Below are 18,633 nucleotides of genomic sequence, written 5' to 3'. Positions count from 1 at the left end.
GAATTGTATGTTTTCCCAAAAGAAGTAATTCATTTTGATTGAACTTCCTGGAATTATTCTTCTATGTTCCTTTTTCACTAGAATCACTCATGTACTATGATAAAAAATAATGTACTAAGTCAGCCATGACACCTTCTTTTCTAGTGAACAATATGTACAAAACCTGTAAATAAATAGGTGAGAAATTCCGAGTGGGCACCTGTAAGGCCAGTTACATTTAGAGTTTCCTGGAGCACACGTAACTGTGAGGTTTGCTCTTCCTACAGTCCTGCATTTGCCACTTCCCTTGTCTCTGAGCCAAAACACAGTTCTTGCCAGGCTCTGACCATTGAGGGGGCCCTTTCCTCCAGTTGGTGAAGACGACAGGTTCACCGCCAATCCACTCCCAGTGGCCTGCACGCACTTGGTCATTCAAACCTAATGTGAACCAGAGAATGTGCCAAATTATTTTATTATATTTATGCTTGGTTATCATATCAGTCTCTTGCTCTGAGCTCAGGAATCACATGCAGACATGGGCCTACATTCTAAAACATAGAATAGGATCTGGGAATCCTAGGACATGGTTAAGAACATATGGCAGACCCAAATCCAAATCCTTGATCTACCACTTCCTAATTGAGCATCTTTGAGCAGGTTACCTAACCACTTTGAGTTTTAGTTTCCTCATCTAAGAAGTGGGAATAAAAATAGTATATTGAGGGCCATGTTAAACATTCAATACTAAAATGCATGTAAATTTCATGGCATGCATGCATGTTTTAGTAAATGGCAATCATTGCTTGTATTATTGCAAACTCCTATCCCAGGGAACAGGTACCCTCTTGTCTAGAGTTCTTCGCTATTTAAACACCTTGGTTTTCATGTTTGAAAGGAGCTTAACTAGATATTATTTTTAGTCTCGGACGTAAGTTTTTCAGTCTGCTGTAATTCCAACAAAACGCAGCTTTTCTCAACTTGCCTCTCTACTCCCACTGGCAACTTTACAAATTACACTTTTGCAATGCTATTGTAATTTTTCTTTAAAAAAATAATTCCTCCTCCTCACTCTCCTGCATAATAGAAACAAAGAGAATAAAATCAGAAAAGAATCCCCTGTAACAGCATGATCTGACATCTCCCAACCAAATTCAACCATGAATTAGCTGCAGAGCCTATAACCTCCTGTGTGATTCTCCCTCAGTATTTTGGAGTAGAATAAAATGAACTACTATCTCCTGGATTGTTTCCTTTCATCATTGATCCCATGATGCTATGCCTAAGTATTCTATAGGAATAGAGCCTTGAAATCAGTCACTGTGGGAGCAAAGAAACCTCCAGCTTTAACTTAATACTCTCAAAAAGTTTCAGAATTTCGAGATGTACTAAGTATTACAGAGATTCTGAGAAGCGAAGATTGGGTTTAGTACAGTTCCCTGAAATCTAATACGTTAAGGACAGATGGTGAAAATACTGACTTTGAAGTACCCTGAGAATTCTACTTCTAAAAATAGAATCTGAAGAGATTTGTATAATTGTTAAAATTGAAGAAGATATTAAAATTTCAGAAAACAAGGGGTAAAATTAACATCACCTATAACTGTCAATAGGTGTAAACATTTCTAATGCTTTGACATATTTCTTTATATATGCGTATGTGTATGCCATATGCATATATATATCATATGTACATACATTTTTTAATTATAATTATTTTCTGCTTCTTTGGCTGTGGACTCTGCTTTTTTATTTAGCACCCTGCCACAAATGCAATACTTTATGTATTTTATATAGGATATGTATTTCTTGAATGAAATAATAAACATAAAGCACTTTGTTATGTCTTTAATATTTAATGCCTTAGAAAGCATTAAATATTAAATATTCCTTCATATGGGTATACTATAACTTTATTTAACCACCCCCTGTTGACAGGTACTTATAATTTTTTACTTTTAGAAATACCACTTGTTGAATTCTCTTACCAACAATTCAAGCCACATCCCTTATTATTTCTTTGAGATAGATGTCTAAAAGGGAAAGTATTATGTAAGTAAGATGGGTTTTAAAAGACAGATCATCCACCGGGTTGCCCCCTCCAAAAAGGAGAACATAGACCGCCCAACCATCTAACTGTGGCCTGTTACTGTGAACCACGATTATTGGCCCATGGGAAGGAGACGCCTTCTCGGTGTTCTGGCCTCCTTCCTCAGTGCAGAGCAGACACTTGCCTATCCAAAAGGGCTTTCTTCCACTGAGGTCCCACAGCCACTGCATATGCTGCCTGGAGAGTACGGTTACAAGGCTGCCCAGGTGACTGCAAACAAACAAAAAGGAAGCATCGGTGACAGGGACTCCAATATTCCTTTTGATATGGAATGCAGAACAGAAATCTAATCTGTTTAAAACAGAAGACAAATATACACACTATATATATGTGTGTGTTTGTGTGTGTGTATATATATACTATACACACACGATATACATACATACACATTTTCGTAGGTTGTATAAAAGTTGAAGCACATGTTCCTATAAAAATACATATTTTCCCCCAAATAGAATTGTTTTTATGTTTAAAGTGCGTAGCATAACGACTTGACTCATATGCATTGTGAAATGGTTATCATAGTAAGTTTAGTTGGCATCCATCATCTCAGATTGATAGAAAAAAAAGAGAAACAAAATTATTTCCTTGTGATGAGAACGCTTGGGATTTACTGTCGTAATAACTCTGAGATATACCGTGTGTCAGTGTCAGCTCCGTTCCTCAGGTTGTACGTGACATCCTAGGACTTAACTATTTTATAACTGAAAGTCTTTACCTTTTGACCACCTTCATCCAATTATTTCACCCCATATCCCTGGCCTCTGCCGATCATATCTGATAAATTTTTTTGTGAGTTTGCTGTTTTGTTTTAAGATTCTACATATAAGTAAGATCATATAGCATTTATCTTTCTTTATCTGACTTATTCCACTTAGCATAATACACTCGATGGATATTTGATAGTTACAAATGGTAGAATTTCCTTCTTTTTATGGCTGAAATATTTCTTAGTGTGTGTATATGTATCACAACTTCTTTATTCTTTCATCTGTTGATGGACACTTAGGTTATCTCAATGCCTCAGCTATTATAAATAATAAATATCTCCTCAACATTCTATTCTGATTTCCTTCACATATATTCCCAGAAGTGGAATTGCTGGATCATCTGGTAGTTCTATTTTTTTTTTCTTTTGAGAGACAGTCAGAGCCCCACTCAGGGCTTGATCATGATCTGAGCCAAAATCAAGAATTGGACGCCCCACTGACTGAGCCAACCAAGCACCCCAAGGTAGGCCTACCTTGAATCTTTTAAGGATCCTCCATACTATTTTCCAAAGTGTTTGCAACCAATTTACAATCTCATCACTAGTACACAGTGGTTTTTTTTTCCCCCACATCCTCACCAGCAATTGTTATCTCTTAATTTTTTTGATGGTAGACATTATAACGGGCATCAGATTTCTTTATGAATTATTTTTGCAGCTAGATGAATTATTCCTATAAGCAATATTTGACTGTTTCTAATTTTCCAATAGTGCTCATTAAAAGCTCTTTAAAAATGTCTTAAGTAAAAAGCTTCTAATTATTATTATTATTTTTTTAATACAGAAAATTTTAAACAAGAAACAAAGTCACCATGATCTTGTCTGGATAATATCCACTAATATTTTTTAAAGTAGGAAACAAAAATGGTAATACTTGTATACATTTAGAGAACTGTTGAATTGGGTTTTATTCATTTTGCCTGTCTTTCTAAACTTCAGATGCATTTCTCTGCTTTTCCAGATCACCTGCGGTGAACATAATTTACCCATTTCGTCACTCTTTTTTCCCCACTTAAACCACTACTTTCCTGTTTGAGAATGCACTGGTGAGTTACAGGACTTCTGCGATGTACAAAGCTCTCTCTTCACCCTTCTCCGAGTGGCCTGAGGCTGCTGGATTGGGGTTTTGTGACTTGGTTCTGACCTCATTATTTACTGTCATCGCCTGTCTGACAGTTACAGAAGATTTAACAGCACAACTTCTTCCCTTCCTCTCACATCCAATATGGTAATTCTAACGTGCTGAGGGGTTAGAACACAGAATATCAAATGTGTGTTAAATGTCAGCCGAGGGAAGGCTCCTGGGGCTCCCTCACTCAACATGGTGTATTGGGCGGCGTCTGGGAGACCTGAGTTCTCCTCCTGCTCTGCCCCCAGTTCCTTTATGGTTGTAACTGGAGGCTCACCTTCGTCATCAGGAAGTAACAGGTCTTATTCGGGGATATTTACCATCTCCTCCTGTTTTAAGATTCTTGAAACTACCATCAAAGCAGACTTCGTAAAGTCCATTTTCACAGGTCAAGTACAAGTTTGATTTGTTTTTTGTCTCTCCAAGAAGCAAAAAGTCCCCAAAGAGCAAAATGGGAAAATAGCTGTGTTTACGATAGGTAAAATGTTAGACCATAGTCATTTATTAAATAAATGTGTGGGCCCTGGTATGTTGATTATTTTACAAAACCATTCCTTTTCTTTATTCTTTATTCCATATCCACATCAAATAGCATGAACATATCTAAATAGATATGTATAGAGAGATACAAATAAAAGATAGAGGCATAAATAAAAATCTTTTGACAACTCTGCAATTTGAAGGCATTCAAAGTACAGTATTAAAAACAGAAGCTTTCATTTGCCTAGGTAAAGAAATGAACATCTACTTCTTTGAAATGTTTTGAGCAAGTATAGATGTATTTCAGAGTAACTCTTTAAGGACAGGCCAGCAGGGGGTCCAGACACTCCTGTGGGAAAACAAAATGGTTTCATAGATAATGATTTATAATAATAGAATTACCAATGTCCGATGACTGCCCAAGGAAACGAGCAGATGAGATTACAATATGCAAATTCAAGAAATGCCTAATCTAGGAGTCTGGCTCCTCTGAGTTGGAAAAATAATAAGACACTAACGGAGAGGAAAGGAGATTGGAGATAAAGACTGAGTTGAGTTAGCAATCTGATTAGGGACAAGGAGTAAAGCCAAATTTGTTGTTCTTCCTGAAACATGGGTGCTGTAAACGACCCTCAGTAAAGGCTCTTCAGGGAAGGAAGCCCCAGGAAACACAGCTCAGAATTGAATAATGATCCCTGATACCACATCAAAAACATACTAATATTAATATTAAGTCTAACTATAAAATGTGAACCAGCCCCTAAAATTAATTCATGGGAAGACAAATATCCAGGTTGCAACATGTTGAAACTATGAATTTTATGGCACAGAAGGAATTGCTATTTTTCTTTCATTTGTATGTATATTTTTAATTAAGTTTTTAAACTTTAATTCCAGTTTTGTTAACAAACAGCGTTATATTAGATTCAGGTGTATGATATAGTGAAGAATATCTGGGTTTTTTTTAAAAGACCAAAATGGTGGAGAAGAACCAAACAAAATGAACCTGAAAGGGAATGGGTGGAGGAAGGCAGGGAAGCCCAACAGGTGAATAAAAACACGTTGACTGGTAGAGGAGGCTTTGGGGTTCAGAGAAAAATTGTCCTGAGGAGGTGGCCCTACTGCCCAAAAATGTTCCTTTTAGAATGACTGAACCAAAGGAATATGGAGATCTTTTCTTTTTCCTTTTAGTTTGCTTTTAACTTACCACTAGACATTTTGTGAAATGTCTAGAACTAGAATCAACTGGTTCTGGGGTAATCATTCTTGTCCTTTTGAAACGCCATGCATACTGAAGTATAATACAAATACAATCAGATCAAATATTCATACTCATCTTTTCCAAATAAAATTTTAAAATGAAAAGCTCTTCATGATATTTTAAAAATCTCATGCCACATATATTTTATTTACCTCTCTTAACATATTCTGGAATACCATCACAAATGGTATTTGGTAGATGTCTTAAGTCCTGGACCATTCTGGTAAACACACAATGTGTAATTTGAAAGAGATTATATTCCTGAAAGATATATAATTAGTTTCTTTCTAAAATATGATGGAAAAACTCCAATTGTCCCTAACTTTTTTGTTGTTGTTGTTGTTCTGAAAGCTTTCTCAGTTTCTTTTTTTTTTCTTTTGTATTGGTTTTTACATTTATTTAGTTTTGAGAGACAGGGAGAGGTAGAGCACAAGTAGGGGAGGGGCAGAGAGAGAATGAAACACAGAATCCAAAGCAGGCTCCAGACTCTTAGCTGTCAGCACAGAGCCCGATACGGGGCTCAAACCCAGGAACTGTGAGATCATGACCTGAGCTGAAGTTGGACGCTTAACTGACTGAACCACCCAGGTGTCCCAAGCTTTCTTAGTTTCATGTCTAAAAAGAAATGACAGTGTAAGAGCTTAAAACAATTCCTTGAGACCAGTGATTACCAAAATAACTTCAAAATAATATGAATAAATTACTTCTGAACCTGCTTAGAATATCATGTTTGATCACTAGATATGATGTTTAATATCCTTGAATGAATAAGAGAGATTGAAATTTTCCATCACTACTATAATTGATTTTATAATAGTTATTCTAGCACAAACTATTCTCTATATTATTTCTAAATGCCATTTATGTTCTCATATATGCAATCAACAAATACTGCTTGTAACTCACATTATTACATTTACACCCAGAGAACTTCTTAACTAGATCTACAGTAAGACATCAACTCAATAAAAGCTAAATGCTGCCATTTAAATTTAGTGCCTTTCACATTCTTAACAGAGCTTTCTGAGAAGGAGATGTGGGAAGGAATTTTCAGGGTTGTATGCAACACCCTACTGATGCAAAATGCAGGGTTTAAACACTTGCCATACAAGACAGCTGTATCTGGAGAGAGATGGTGACAATTTCTATGATGCTTATTGATGAATAAAGAATGATTTAGTTATTGGGTTATGGGGCCAGTACTGGGGGACAACACTTTAAAATGCAGTCTGCGGGCACCTGGGTGGCTCAGTTGGTCAAGCGTCCAACTTGCACTAAGGTCACAATCTCACAGTCTGAGAGTTTGAATCCCATGTCGGCCTCTGTGCTAACAGCTCAGAGCCTGGAGTCTGTTTCAGATTCTGTGTCTCCCTCTCTCTGCCTCTTTCTCTCTCTTTCTCTCTCTCTCAAGTAAATAAACATTTAAAACCTTTTGGGGGGGGCGCCTGGGTGGCTCAGTTGGTTAAGCATCTGGCTTCAGCTCAGGTCATGATCTTATGGTTCGTGGGTTTGAGCCCTGCGTCGGGCTCTGTGGGGACAGCTAGCTCAGAGCCTGGGGCCTGCCTCGGACTCTGTGTCTCCCTCTCTCTCTGACCCTCCCCTGCTCATGCTGTCTCTGTCTCTCAAACACAAATAAAAAGAAAAAAAGAAAAAAAAATTTTAATGCAGTCTGGTCTAGACACACTTGTTGAATGAATGAATTAAACTGAGAACTTGATCATACCTTAGGTTTGCTCTGAGAGGTTACTTTGATTCCAATCCAAAGGAAATTTAGGATCCATAATTTAATAAAAATCATAATATGTCTTTGCGTGAAAGATAGAAAATACTAATGCATCGTTTGGAAACCTGCTTTAGGTTAGTTCAACATGGAGTCAACACAGCTGTGCTTGCCCATTCACCTGAGATGAGACAGCCCCGATCCTTATGGAACTGTTTTGGAGAATGTCATAGAAAATCAGAGTCCTGTCGCTTCCACTTACTTGCCTATATGACCACGAACAATGATTTTGCTTCTCCAAATCTCTTCTGTTTTATCTGTAGAGTGTAGATAATAATAGCACAGAAGTGGGGGCGGGGGGTCAAATCAGTTACTATCTGTGAGAGGATTCTGCAAACGAGAAGATGTAGTATCACAGGAAGGCATTATTGGCAAGGCAGCGTGTAGAACTAGGTCAGCTACTGTAAAAGGGTCCAGGCATAGTGCTTCAACCCACGTTGCAGATGAAATCTTAGGTCAAGTGCATGAGGAAGTAGCTAGGCTTTTAAATTAATTGGGGCCTTAAGTTTATTATTGAGATGAGTGGATTTATAAAATTAATAGATGTATGATTAGATTAATAGATACATAACTAGTTTTCCTACCCTTTGTACTCACCATTAAAATCCAGCTGCAATTAGAAGGATCAATAAAATAAAGGAATCTATTGGGGGACTTGTGTAGGTTAGTCACCTTGAAGGTATCAATGTTACCATAATTTGCCATTATTTCAGAAGAAATGAGTTTTGATACCAAAGAGCTAGACCATAATATCAGAGTAAAGAACAGTCCTTCTAAGTAAAGATACTTGGTGACCCTACTAGGCCAACATGGATGGATGGAGGGAAAGCTATCATTCAATACACGTCGTTATTTTTCTCATAACATGAAGGACCAGTTAAAGGACGGCTATTTGATAACAGTGGAAGATGAACAATAAGGCTGCTTTCAAACGGAGGGTTTGGCGGCTCTGCTGCTGTTCATTTGCATTTTACCAACAAGTCCCAGCAGCAATGTGATCTTGATACGCCTGGCTGTAGTATAACTGTATTTCTGTACTTGCTCTCATTTTTGTCAGTAAAGAAACCATCTCCTCTCCTTCGTAGCATGTTGTGATCTTCTCCTTGCTAATTCAGAGAGGTTCTAATTCCACACCAAAGCTCCTCCCTCAAGGGGGGACAAAAGACCTCTACCACTCTTCCTACCTGAGCTTTCAGTGCATTAAGACAAACTTTATATAAAAGTAGGACACCAGTGGGGCACCTGGGTGGCTCAGTCAGTTCAGTGTTCCAACTTCAACTCAGGTCATGATCTCACGGTTCGGGAGTCTGAGCCCTGCATCAGGCTCTGTGCTGACAGCTCAGAGCCTGGAGCCTGCTTCGGATTCTGTGTCTCCCTCTCTCTCTGCCGTGCCCCACTTTGTGTTCTCTCTCCCTCTCTCAAAAATATAAATAAAAATTTTAAAAAATTTTAGAAAAGAATAAAAGATTAAAAAAAAATAAAAAATAGACCTTTAAACTATTTTATTAGCTTTTTAAAATCTAGTTATAACTTACAATAAATGCATAAATTTTTAAGTATTCAATTCAATGAACTTTGACATGTAATAATTGTCCAGAGCGTGACATAGAACATTTCCATCACTCTAGAATATTACCTCAGGCTATTTTTCAGTCACCCCACAATACCTCCCAGAAATAACCAGTTTTTTATTTCTAACACCAGCTAATAAATTAGTTTTTCCTATTCACATAAATAAAATCATGTAGTATGATTTTATATTGGGTTGCTTCCTCTCTACGTGTTTTTGAGATTTATCCACGTTGTTGGAGGTTTTAGTAGTTCATTCCATTTTATCATTTATAAAATAAATTATCAAAAAAGAAAATTTATCGAGTTTCTTGTTGAGTAAAATATAAAGAACCTCTATAAGTCAACTAAATTAATTTTTTCAAGTAGGCTTCACTCCCGGCACAGAGCCCAGCGCAGAAACTGAACCCACAACCCTGAGATCAAGACCTGAGCTGAAATCAAGAATTGGATGCTTAACTGACTGAGCCACCCAAGCACCAGAGACCCAAACTATTATTATCATGGAAAAAGTCACCATGAAATTCTTGTGAAAGCCTTTTTTTTTTTTTTTTTTTTTTTTTTTTTAGCAAATACCTCTAGTGTTCTCCAGTAAATACCTAGGAGTAGAGCTGTTAGGTCACAACATAAATGCATGCAAATATAAGAAACTGCCAGATGGTTCTACAAAGCAGTTGTACCATTTTACACTTCCGCCAACATCCATGAGCATTCCATTTGCTCTGCAGCATTTGATATTGTCAGTCTTGGTGATTTTATAGTCAGTATGAAGTGGTATTTCACTGTGGTTTTCATCTGCATTTCCCTGATGTCTAATGGTGGTACATCTTTTCATGTACTTATTGACCAATTGTATATCTCTTTTTGTGAAGTCTCTAAGTCATTTGCTATGTTTTTAATCAGATTGTCTTTTTGTTAACTGATTTCTAGGAATTGTCTGTATTTTCTGGATTTGAGACATGGGTCAGATATATGATTTGAGATTAGCTTTCCCAAATGTGGTTTGCTCTCTCATTTTCTTAATAGTGTTTTTATTTATTTTTATTTTTTTAAATGTTTATTTATTTTTGAGAAAGACAAAAAGTGTGAATGGGGGAGGGGAAGAAAGAGGGAGACACAGAATCCGAAGCAGGTTCCGGGCTCTGAGCTGTCAGCACAGAGCCTGACACAGAGCTCCAACTCACAGACCATGAGACCATGACCTGAGTCGACATGGAACACTTAACTGACTGAGCCACCCAGGGGCCCCTCTTAATAGTATTTTTAGATGAGCATAACTTTTTGAATTTGATGAAGTGCAATATCTGACTGTTATTCACCAAGGACTTCTCTAGGGTTAGTTTCCAGTGGTTGGGGCAAATTAGTCTAATTGCATTGGTCTGGACAATATCTGGGTAAACAAAAAGGGGGTCAGGGATAGGAACCTATGCATTTTTAAAGTCTTTTTGGACTATATAAATTTTGTTGTCATTATTTGACCGCAAGTCATCTCTCACTAAGTATTCCCTTACCCACTGACTCACTGACACTTTATCCAACTTGTCTGGTTTCATAATCATCAATGTCTCTTACATTTTCTTATATCTGATACTATAAGAACTTTCATTGCCATGTATTTTAAAATTAGTGGGCAGAAATCTTTACTTAATAAAAAAAATGACAATGTACAATGCTGCTGACTCAGAAAAACTCCTTATGGTTTTCTCTAAAAGATCAAGAAAAGCTAAAAAATAGGATTTTGGCAATGGTACATTTTTCACATAAAAGCAATAAGTAAAAATACGTTATCAAGGTCAATCCCAAATCCATCCTGAACTACAGAATTCTCCTGGGGTTCCTAAAACAAAACCAAGTTCAACACTTGAATGAATAAAGCAACCCTGAAGCTGCAAGAGAAGAAAGAAAAACAGTAAGAATAAAACCATTGATTAATGTGAAGCAGGGTTTCTTACTGTTCTTTGCAAGCTCGGGCCGCCGTGTCCCAGGTGCCTTTCTGCTCTGTGATCACGGAGTGACAGTAGCCTGAGTGATGGTGCCACCCTGCTGGGCAGGATTTGCCTTCCACCTCCTGAAATACAGTTGTCCACGTTCAGGTCTTTAAAATCTACAGTCTACTCTCAGCATAAAGAGTCCTAGGAGTCCCCTAACTTGAGCAGACTCGTCTTGTCACTAGAAAGGAGGTCAGCCCTTATCCCAATTCTCCACCTTGAGAAATGTGATGGCCTTTTACAGAAAACACCATTAAAGTCCACAATCTTCGGATTTTACACTGTTGACATTCTGATGATGAAACAAAATGAGTAAACAACTTCTTTAATGGAATTGATTAACTAATGTGTATTGGGATTTATAAAACACCACCTGGGCCATATTTTCCTCTTCACTTTCCAAGTATAACAGGGGCAGGTGGATGTAGCGTCCTATCATTTGCTATCAGCTTATCATAGAGCATACGGCCAGCAAAGATACTTTGCTGTTCACCCCGTGTCCCACTTCACTTTGGGGGCTCCACGCTCTCCAGGTAATCCCATCACACTTGTACAGCTGTCGGAGGTTTTCTTAGAAGTGGAAGAGTCCCTTTAATTCCAGCGTGCAGTTCTTTGGGAATGAGGGCATGCGGGCCTATGGGAAGGAGAGGTCATGCTGATTTGACTTCATGTCAGCTAGGCACACCCCCACCTTCTTTAGGTGTTCAGTTGCTAGGTAGCATTCGTGTTGAGCAATCGATCCCCAAGCTTGACAGCTGTTTTAGGGCCCAGCCAACCGCTTGCTCTCAGGTGAGTAGGAAGTGAAAAGATTTTCCTACCTGTCTGGGGAAGTGTGAGCCAGTTGTGGATTCCACCTTATCTGCCTGGGGCAATTCTGCCACTCGGCTTGTCTTCCGTGCCTGACTAATATTGGAGACTTTGGCCCTCCTTTTGTAAGATGGGGAACTGTCATCCTCCAGTTTCAGGGAGACCATTCCATGATACTTGAGAAAATCAGAAAACAACAATAAAGGAAACACAGACAACCAGGTAGCAAACAAAAACATTTGTTGGGAAAATGAGCAGTTCAAAAGTTGGATTAAAGCAAAAATGATAATTTTTTTTCCTGGCCATCCATGCCTCTGAAAGAAATTTCAAAATAGGCTTTTAATAGATATACATAAATACAGGGGGAAAAAAGTAGTTTCATTTTGTGTTTTGCATCCATAAATACAAGAAATTTAGTAATTCTCTCAGACTGTGCTTACATGATAGATGATGTCTGTTCCATTTCTATAAACAGAGGATGGGAGGACCTGAAATCAACAAAGTACAAAATATGAACAAAATTGACTTGAAAAATAACTAGCAGCAGAGTAAAACCCTTCCAATAAGATCTTGCTAGTGTCTAAAAAAATTTTTAATGTATGTTTTTAAGACTTTCCATGCCCAGGGGAGCGTGAGTGGCTCAGTTGGTTAAGCGCCGACTTTGGCTTAACTCATGATCTTGTGGTTTGAGCTTGAGCCCCACATCGGGTTCTCTGCCGTCAGTGCAGAGCGGGCTTTGAATCCTCTGTCTTCCTCTCTCTCTGTCTCTCCCACCGCATTCTCTCCCTCTCTCTCAAAAATAAACAAACATTAAAAATAAAAACTTTCCATGCCCAAATCATTAGAGTGTTTAAAAGCACTGGACCTATTCACAACTCATCATTGTTGATTCAGACATTCATAGTTTCAGTTATGGAGAAAAGACATGGTTACTTACACACACACACACACACACACACGCACACACACACACACACACACTATGCACATACACTGATGCGTGTGTGCTTGATTAGAATTTTGTGCTAATAAAGTCAACATCACTGTTTCTACACATAAGTAGATCACTTAATCTCATTCTGTTCCAGGGTCACTGGTCATTCCCTATCTCTTTTGATCACAAAAGGAACCAAAGCAGAAATCATATGGAACCATCACCTCAAGTAGTACAATGAATGAAGTGGGCACCATTATGATATCTGTAGCTAAAGGACACTGCCTGCACAGAACCAGGGCTCCCATTCATTATGAGAAGCAAACAGCTGCTGCAGTGCTTCGGAACACCCATTATTATTTTTTTATTCTTTCTCCATGTGCTCCACACGTCACATCCCAGAATTTTCCCCAGCCTTACTGTTTTGCCATTCCCTCGGATCCTGAGCTTCCTATGAGAGGCATCTGTAGAATCAAAGCTTTGGAGGGTGTCTCCCCTGGGGACCGCTGGCCACTTGGAAGATGGAAGTGGTCTTCTTTCCAGATGAAAGGAACCAGAAGTGCTGGGTGAGGAAGACCTTGGGGGCAGCGGGCGCCCAACACCCTTCTCCCAAGCATTGTGCTTGCTGGCACGGAAGGAATGTGAAGGACGGCACTGTCCTGGAGGCATGAGAGATGGCAAGTCAGGTCATTGTACACAAACAGAGAAGTGATCACATCCACACAGCCCCTGGAGCAGCTTGTCATTGGGCTGAGATGGATGCTTTTCCCACCAGATGTTGCCTTTTTGCCATTTGCCAGAAACTCCTCTATTCTTCATCCGCTTCCATGCAGGAGAACTGTGCCCTTCTGTGCATCTTCAGGGTGATTATAAAGTCAGGACAATGATTTCACAAACTGCAGATGAAAACCATTGTCCTACTGCACCTCTAAACATTTCATTAAATCCCATTATACAGCAAACACTCCCAAAATAAACTTAGATTGTATTGCAGTTTCACTTAACATATAAAATGCTGTGTTGTGACAGGTATGCAGTAGGCATGACTTTGAGTAGATAATGAAAGAAAATGCAAAATGCTTATTGATTCATGATGTGGTTTCATCTTAGCTTGGGCAAACCATGCAGTATTTAACACATAGTAGCAGAATATTTATTATTGAAGCTTGAAAAGATGTGAGTTCTTTGTGTGCCATCTTTCATTTATGCATGTGAGAGGGTTTTCTTTTTTTTTATATATTTTTACATTGTAGTACTTGTTTTGCTTGTTGGGGGTGTTTGCTTACTTAACACATTCCGTCAAGGACAGAAAAAAAATTAATTAATTAATTAAAAAACATTAAAAATTAAAAAAAAAAAACAAAAGAAAACCATTGTCCTAATTTGATAATCATGCCACACACTTGAGAAACAGCCTCGCTTCGTGATCTGGCGTTCCTCAATATATCAGGTTTATTTCACTGACCACGTATCACACCCCGAACACTTCAAAGTGCTCATCCTTTCCCCAGTCTCCTAGAGGTAGAAACTGGAACTGTTGAAAGAAGTGAAATCAAGTAACAGTTCTAAAAATTAGCATTCAACTGTCATAGAACAAAGATCCAGTAAATCTTATTGGAGCTACTTCTGTGGGAAACATTCTCAATAAGGAGGACAAAAATCTAAACCCAGAACCTCATGTAAATGTTTTAAACTTTATGTGTACAGTGTGTAGTTCATGTATTTTATGTGCTTCCTGTGACCAGAAAATTCTATTGAAAAACAAGTGAATTTGGCCATAAAGGTGGTGGCGAAAGATGTTGTGGAAACATGAGTATTATAAAGGAAAGAGGAGAGTGTCTATTTTTTATTATAAGATGAGAAAGAAGAGGTGAGAGCAGATTTCAGGTAAAGAAAACAAACCATGGGGCATGACTGGTGTAAAATCAGGGGTCTGAGTCTGCACATGGTAACTGGACTCTTGTCAAATGCTAAACAGACACATAAGTAGAAAGTGTTTGGCAGGAAAAAAAAATTAGAGCAGCAAGGGCTGTGCTTCGCCTTTATTTTATTTAGTTCACAGGTCGTTCTTTTGCAGATACTATCCAGGACCGATTTGGCTCTGCAGCCCAAGGTTATTCATTAATATTCGCCAGCTGCTCCTGACTCCCCTAGCCAGCTGCATCGTTCACATCTATTTTTCCCCCATTCCTTCCTCTCTTAGAATTTTCCTGATCACACGACCGTGGGGGCTCAGATTTTAGGCATTCAGAGCTCTCTTTCACAGAGGAAGATAATTACAGCCCTACAAACTCTGGGGGAAAATAATTGTCGATAGATTCTCACCAACATTGTTTCCCCCTCGGTGAGAACCACAAACGGGGAGGGGAAAAAAACAACCACGGCACTGACTTGTTGCTTTTCTCAAACGATAGTTCTTAGCGGGAGGAAAACCACATGAAGCAGAAACCAGAATAAAGGGCCTGCAACATGACTGAGGTTGCTTTCTTGACAAGAAATTAAGCATTTTGATTTGAAGGCGTTATCGGGCACATTGACTGTTGAAAGCAAGCAGCCAGAGCGCCAGGACCGCTCCTGATTTTGAGATGAGGATCAAAAGAATACCTCCTTTTGAGTCCAAAATTTTCACTGCCGCTTTTGTCTTCATGCCAAGAACTGCATTCACAGGGGAGTTCAGAATTACTTCAAAGACCTCATCATCTTCCTCTAATCCGTCATAGGTAATTGCTATATTCCACATCTTAGTTGACATTCCTACAAGAAGTAAACATTTTAATTACTCTTTAATTGCTATTTCAATCATCTAGGTGTCAGAGAAATATATTAATTAACATGTCGGCAGCGAGGCTGCAGTAGCCCAAGTGAGCTATTGTGCTGTTCCCGACTCACTGAGGTCCTGCTGTTCTCCCAAATAATATTAAAAGACCACATTTGTTCCTGGACAATGATGATTCCATTTCAATGCAAACACTGTAACAAAAAAAGTGAGCTGCATTAGGCAAGGGATGAACACGAAAAAAACAAAAACAAAAACAAAAACGGTTAGTCGGTGAGATCCAAGACCTAATTTCTTCCCCCGACCTGCCCCTTCTCTTCTTAGGAATAAACAAGTACCACAATCTTAAAACCTTAATAGTTTCAAAAATCTTAAGAGCTCAGTACAGACAGTTAAAAGTGATTATTGGATGGTACTTCACGCTATTCATGGAGCCCTTGAAATGATTGATTTCTAAAGACAGCTGCCTCTATCGGCTGCTCTACTTCCTGAGACCCTTCTAGCCCACAAATGCTTTTTCTAATGATGTAATACTCAGTATTTGATATCCGCCTGGAGAGCATTTATGGGCTGAAGGTTTTAGAAATAGACCTAGCCAATGTTTGTTTTTTTCCCCCTCTCTTTCTGTCTGCCTCTGCTCATGGAGTTACAATCAAGCTCGGTTCACAGTAACTTTGTGAACTTAATCCCAGTTTGGAAGTTCCAAACATACCCCCGCCATTCTGTCACCACTGCGATGGGATGCAAAGGAACCCCAACAACATGAAACATGAAAGCTGGAAGACTCTTGTGGGATTGTCGAATCCTGACCAGTTTTTATGACGTGGATTACAGGGTCTCTCCCTTAGTTTATTTAGAGGAAAAAGTGGTTGGAGGAATAAAAATTTTAAAAAGGTACTGTTTAGTAGAGAAATAAGCTCAAGTTGAAGGTGAAAAAATATAACAAATTTATGGTTTAACCTTCCAGGACTAAGTTTCGAAAACAGTTACTCTTTGGTGATGTGGGGACTCTTATTCCCAAAACCCATGTATACAAGCAGTCAAACGTTTTTTCCCTAGTCTTCTCTTCTGAAAATCAGGATTCTTTTCTTCTGGTAGATTGTTGGCTGCAGATTTGTGCCTCTCGGTTGGTCCATTTCTAGGACAACCTCCTGTTTGAAGGTGTATCATGTACAGATTTGATGATCTAATCAAGTTTCCTGAATCCCCCACAGAATCCAGTGGAAAAATGAAACTGTTCATGCATCCTACTCTTGACTGCTGTTAGAGGGGGGAAAGAATTAAGTGTATTTGAAATAATTTTATTTAAAAAACCCCAAGCTGACAGCTGATTGGTTAAGTTTTCCATACCAACTGAATTTGCAAAAACAGAAGTCGAAACACCTAACATAAAATACTATATAATTCTCACCCATCACAATGTACATTTTGTATCTATCATGTCCTTACCTTTGCTTTAAATGCTATGGAGAATATCAGACGTGTAACATCGGCAAGCCCTAACATAAAGGAATTTAAAACCTCTTTGAAGAGACACGATGTAAATGCTAGAAAAGTCCATTCTTCAAGGCTATGTATGATTAGCTGCCAAACGATACAGGATGGATGGTAAATCCTATACGCATGAGGGCTCCAGAGCTGGTCGGTTTGGGAGGGAAGAAGTGGGAAAACAGCATAAGCAAAGGCACGAAGGTAGCAGAGCAAAGGCCTTGAACAGGAAAGGCTGAGCAATTGGCTGGCTGGAAGAGAGGTCACACCCGGACGAGGAGGCAGGAAGGCAGCAATGGAAGTATGTAGCCAGAAGGCAGAGAGCCCTGGACACCAGGTGGCTGGATTCAGACTTTCAACCATAGGCAACACGGAAGGCCCTTGAAAATGAATGTCTTAGAAAAATGAATCTGAGTGTTATGCAGGAAGATTTAGGAGCCCAGGAAGATGGGCAAAGAGGCTAGAAGTAAGGAGACCACATAAGCAGCTGTTGTAATAAACCTGGTGTGAAGGGATAAGAGACAAGACGGTGAAGAAAGTATATGAACACTAAGAATTTTAATATTCAAAGAACTGTTTTGACTCTCAAAGCCCAAAAAGTCCAGCATTAGTCAAATAAAAATTTAATAATAACAACAACAACAAAATTCCAAGTCCCAACCAAATGCTTCTTATTTTAAGAATCATTTCTTAAAAAATTATAGTAGCCCTTCTCCCTCCCACCTTCTGCCCGCCCCAACACAAAAAAAACCTTAAAGTTTTTCTAAGACCTTGTAGAGTAGAACCAGATGGTTAGAGAAAATCTATTCCAAATTTCATTTAAGGACTTTCTGATTGGTTTGCTTGCATTTCGATTTTGTCTCCATGCCTACCAGGTGTGCACATAGAACCAACTTTTCTAGGCTAATGAGATTGGAAGTAAGAACTTTCTGGGTTTTTCTTTTTCCTTCCTCTCCCATTTTCAAGGTGCAAAGTAGTTGTTAAATCACTGAGATTTTAAGCAATTTCGGAAGGCTTGAACTGGCCTCTTGTTCCCATAAAACAAAAGGCGCTGAAGAAAAGGTGTCATTTTATGCAGACACACTGCACTTTACAGAGTAGGTCAGTTACTGGATATTTTCTTGCAGAGTGGATTTTACTATGGAAAGACATTTTCTCAATGTTTTTTTAGTAAGTGCCATGTTGGAGATCTATTCCTTGGGAAAACATTCTGACTCTTAGGAATGACTTAGTCATTCAATTAGGAAAGCAACAAACCTTTCAAGAACACATATTTGAGAGGAAAACAATCATTTTCTTAAGAATATTTACACTTCTACTCAAGATCAACCACGATAGCTGAATGGTACATCAGCAGGATTCGTTTTGGGTTCAGTACAACAGTAGTGAAGCGTAGCTCACTAGTCTCAAAAGTGACCCTGTTTCTCTCCAGCACCCTCCTAAAAATTCTCAAACCTTACAACAGCCCAGCAACTTTGATTTCTCACTCTGTTTCTTTGCCCTTCATAGAGGCTGCTGATTTTAAGCAAATAAACAGATTGCTTGGGCCTGGGGGTAGGGCATGGG

At 38.7% G+C, this 18,633-nt stretch overlaps 1 protein-coding gene across 1 annotated transcript in view; it reads right to left on the bottom strand.

Annotated features, from left to right (window-relative positions):
- Positions 1-217: 217 nt before the first annotated feature.
- Positions 218-18,633, bottom strand: part of LOC115275930 (FRAS1-related extracellular matrix protein 1-like) — a 40,275-nt gene continuing 21,859 nt past the window's right edge. The window contains exons 6-12 of the mRNA XM_029919666.1: positions 15,408-15,557; positions 13,224-13,462; positions 12,310-12,357; positions 11,881-12,045; positions 11,027-11,142; positions 2,106-2,296; positions 218-417 (exon numbers count right to left, since the gene is read on the bottom strand). Coding sequence (XP_029775526.1) covers positions 218-417; positions 2,106-2,296; positions 11,027-11,142; positions 11,881-12,045; positions 12,310-12,357; positions 13,224-13,462; positions 15,408-15,557 — 1,109 coding nt within the window. The remainder of the gene's footprint in view (positions 418-2,105; positions 2,297-11,026; positions 11,143-11,880; positions 12,046-12,309; positions 12,358-13,223; positions 13,463-15,407; positions 15,558-18,633) is intronic.

The sequence above is a fragment of the Suricata suricatta genome, chromosome 13 (assembly GCF_006229205.1).
Source record: "Suricata suricatta isolate VVHF042 chromosome 13, meerkat_22Aug2017_6uvM2_HiC, whole genome shotgun sequence".
Classification (NCBI taxonomy): Eukaryota; Metazoa; Chordata; class Mammalia; order Carnivora; family Herpestidae; genus Suricata; species Suricata suricatta.
Note: the sequence above shows the minus strand (reverse complement) of the source record. Positions and strands in the feature narration are given on the sequence as shown.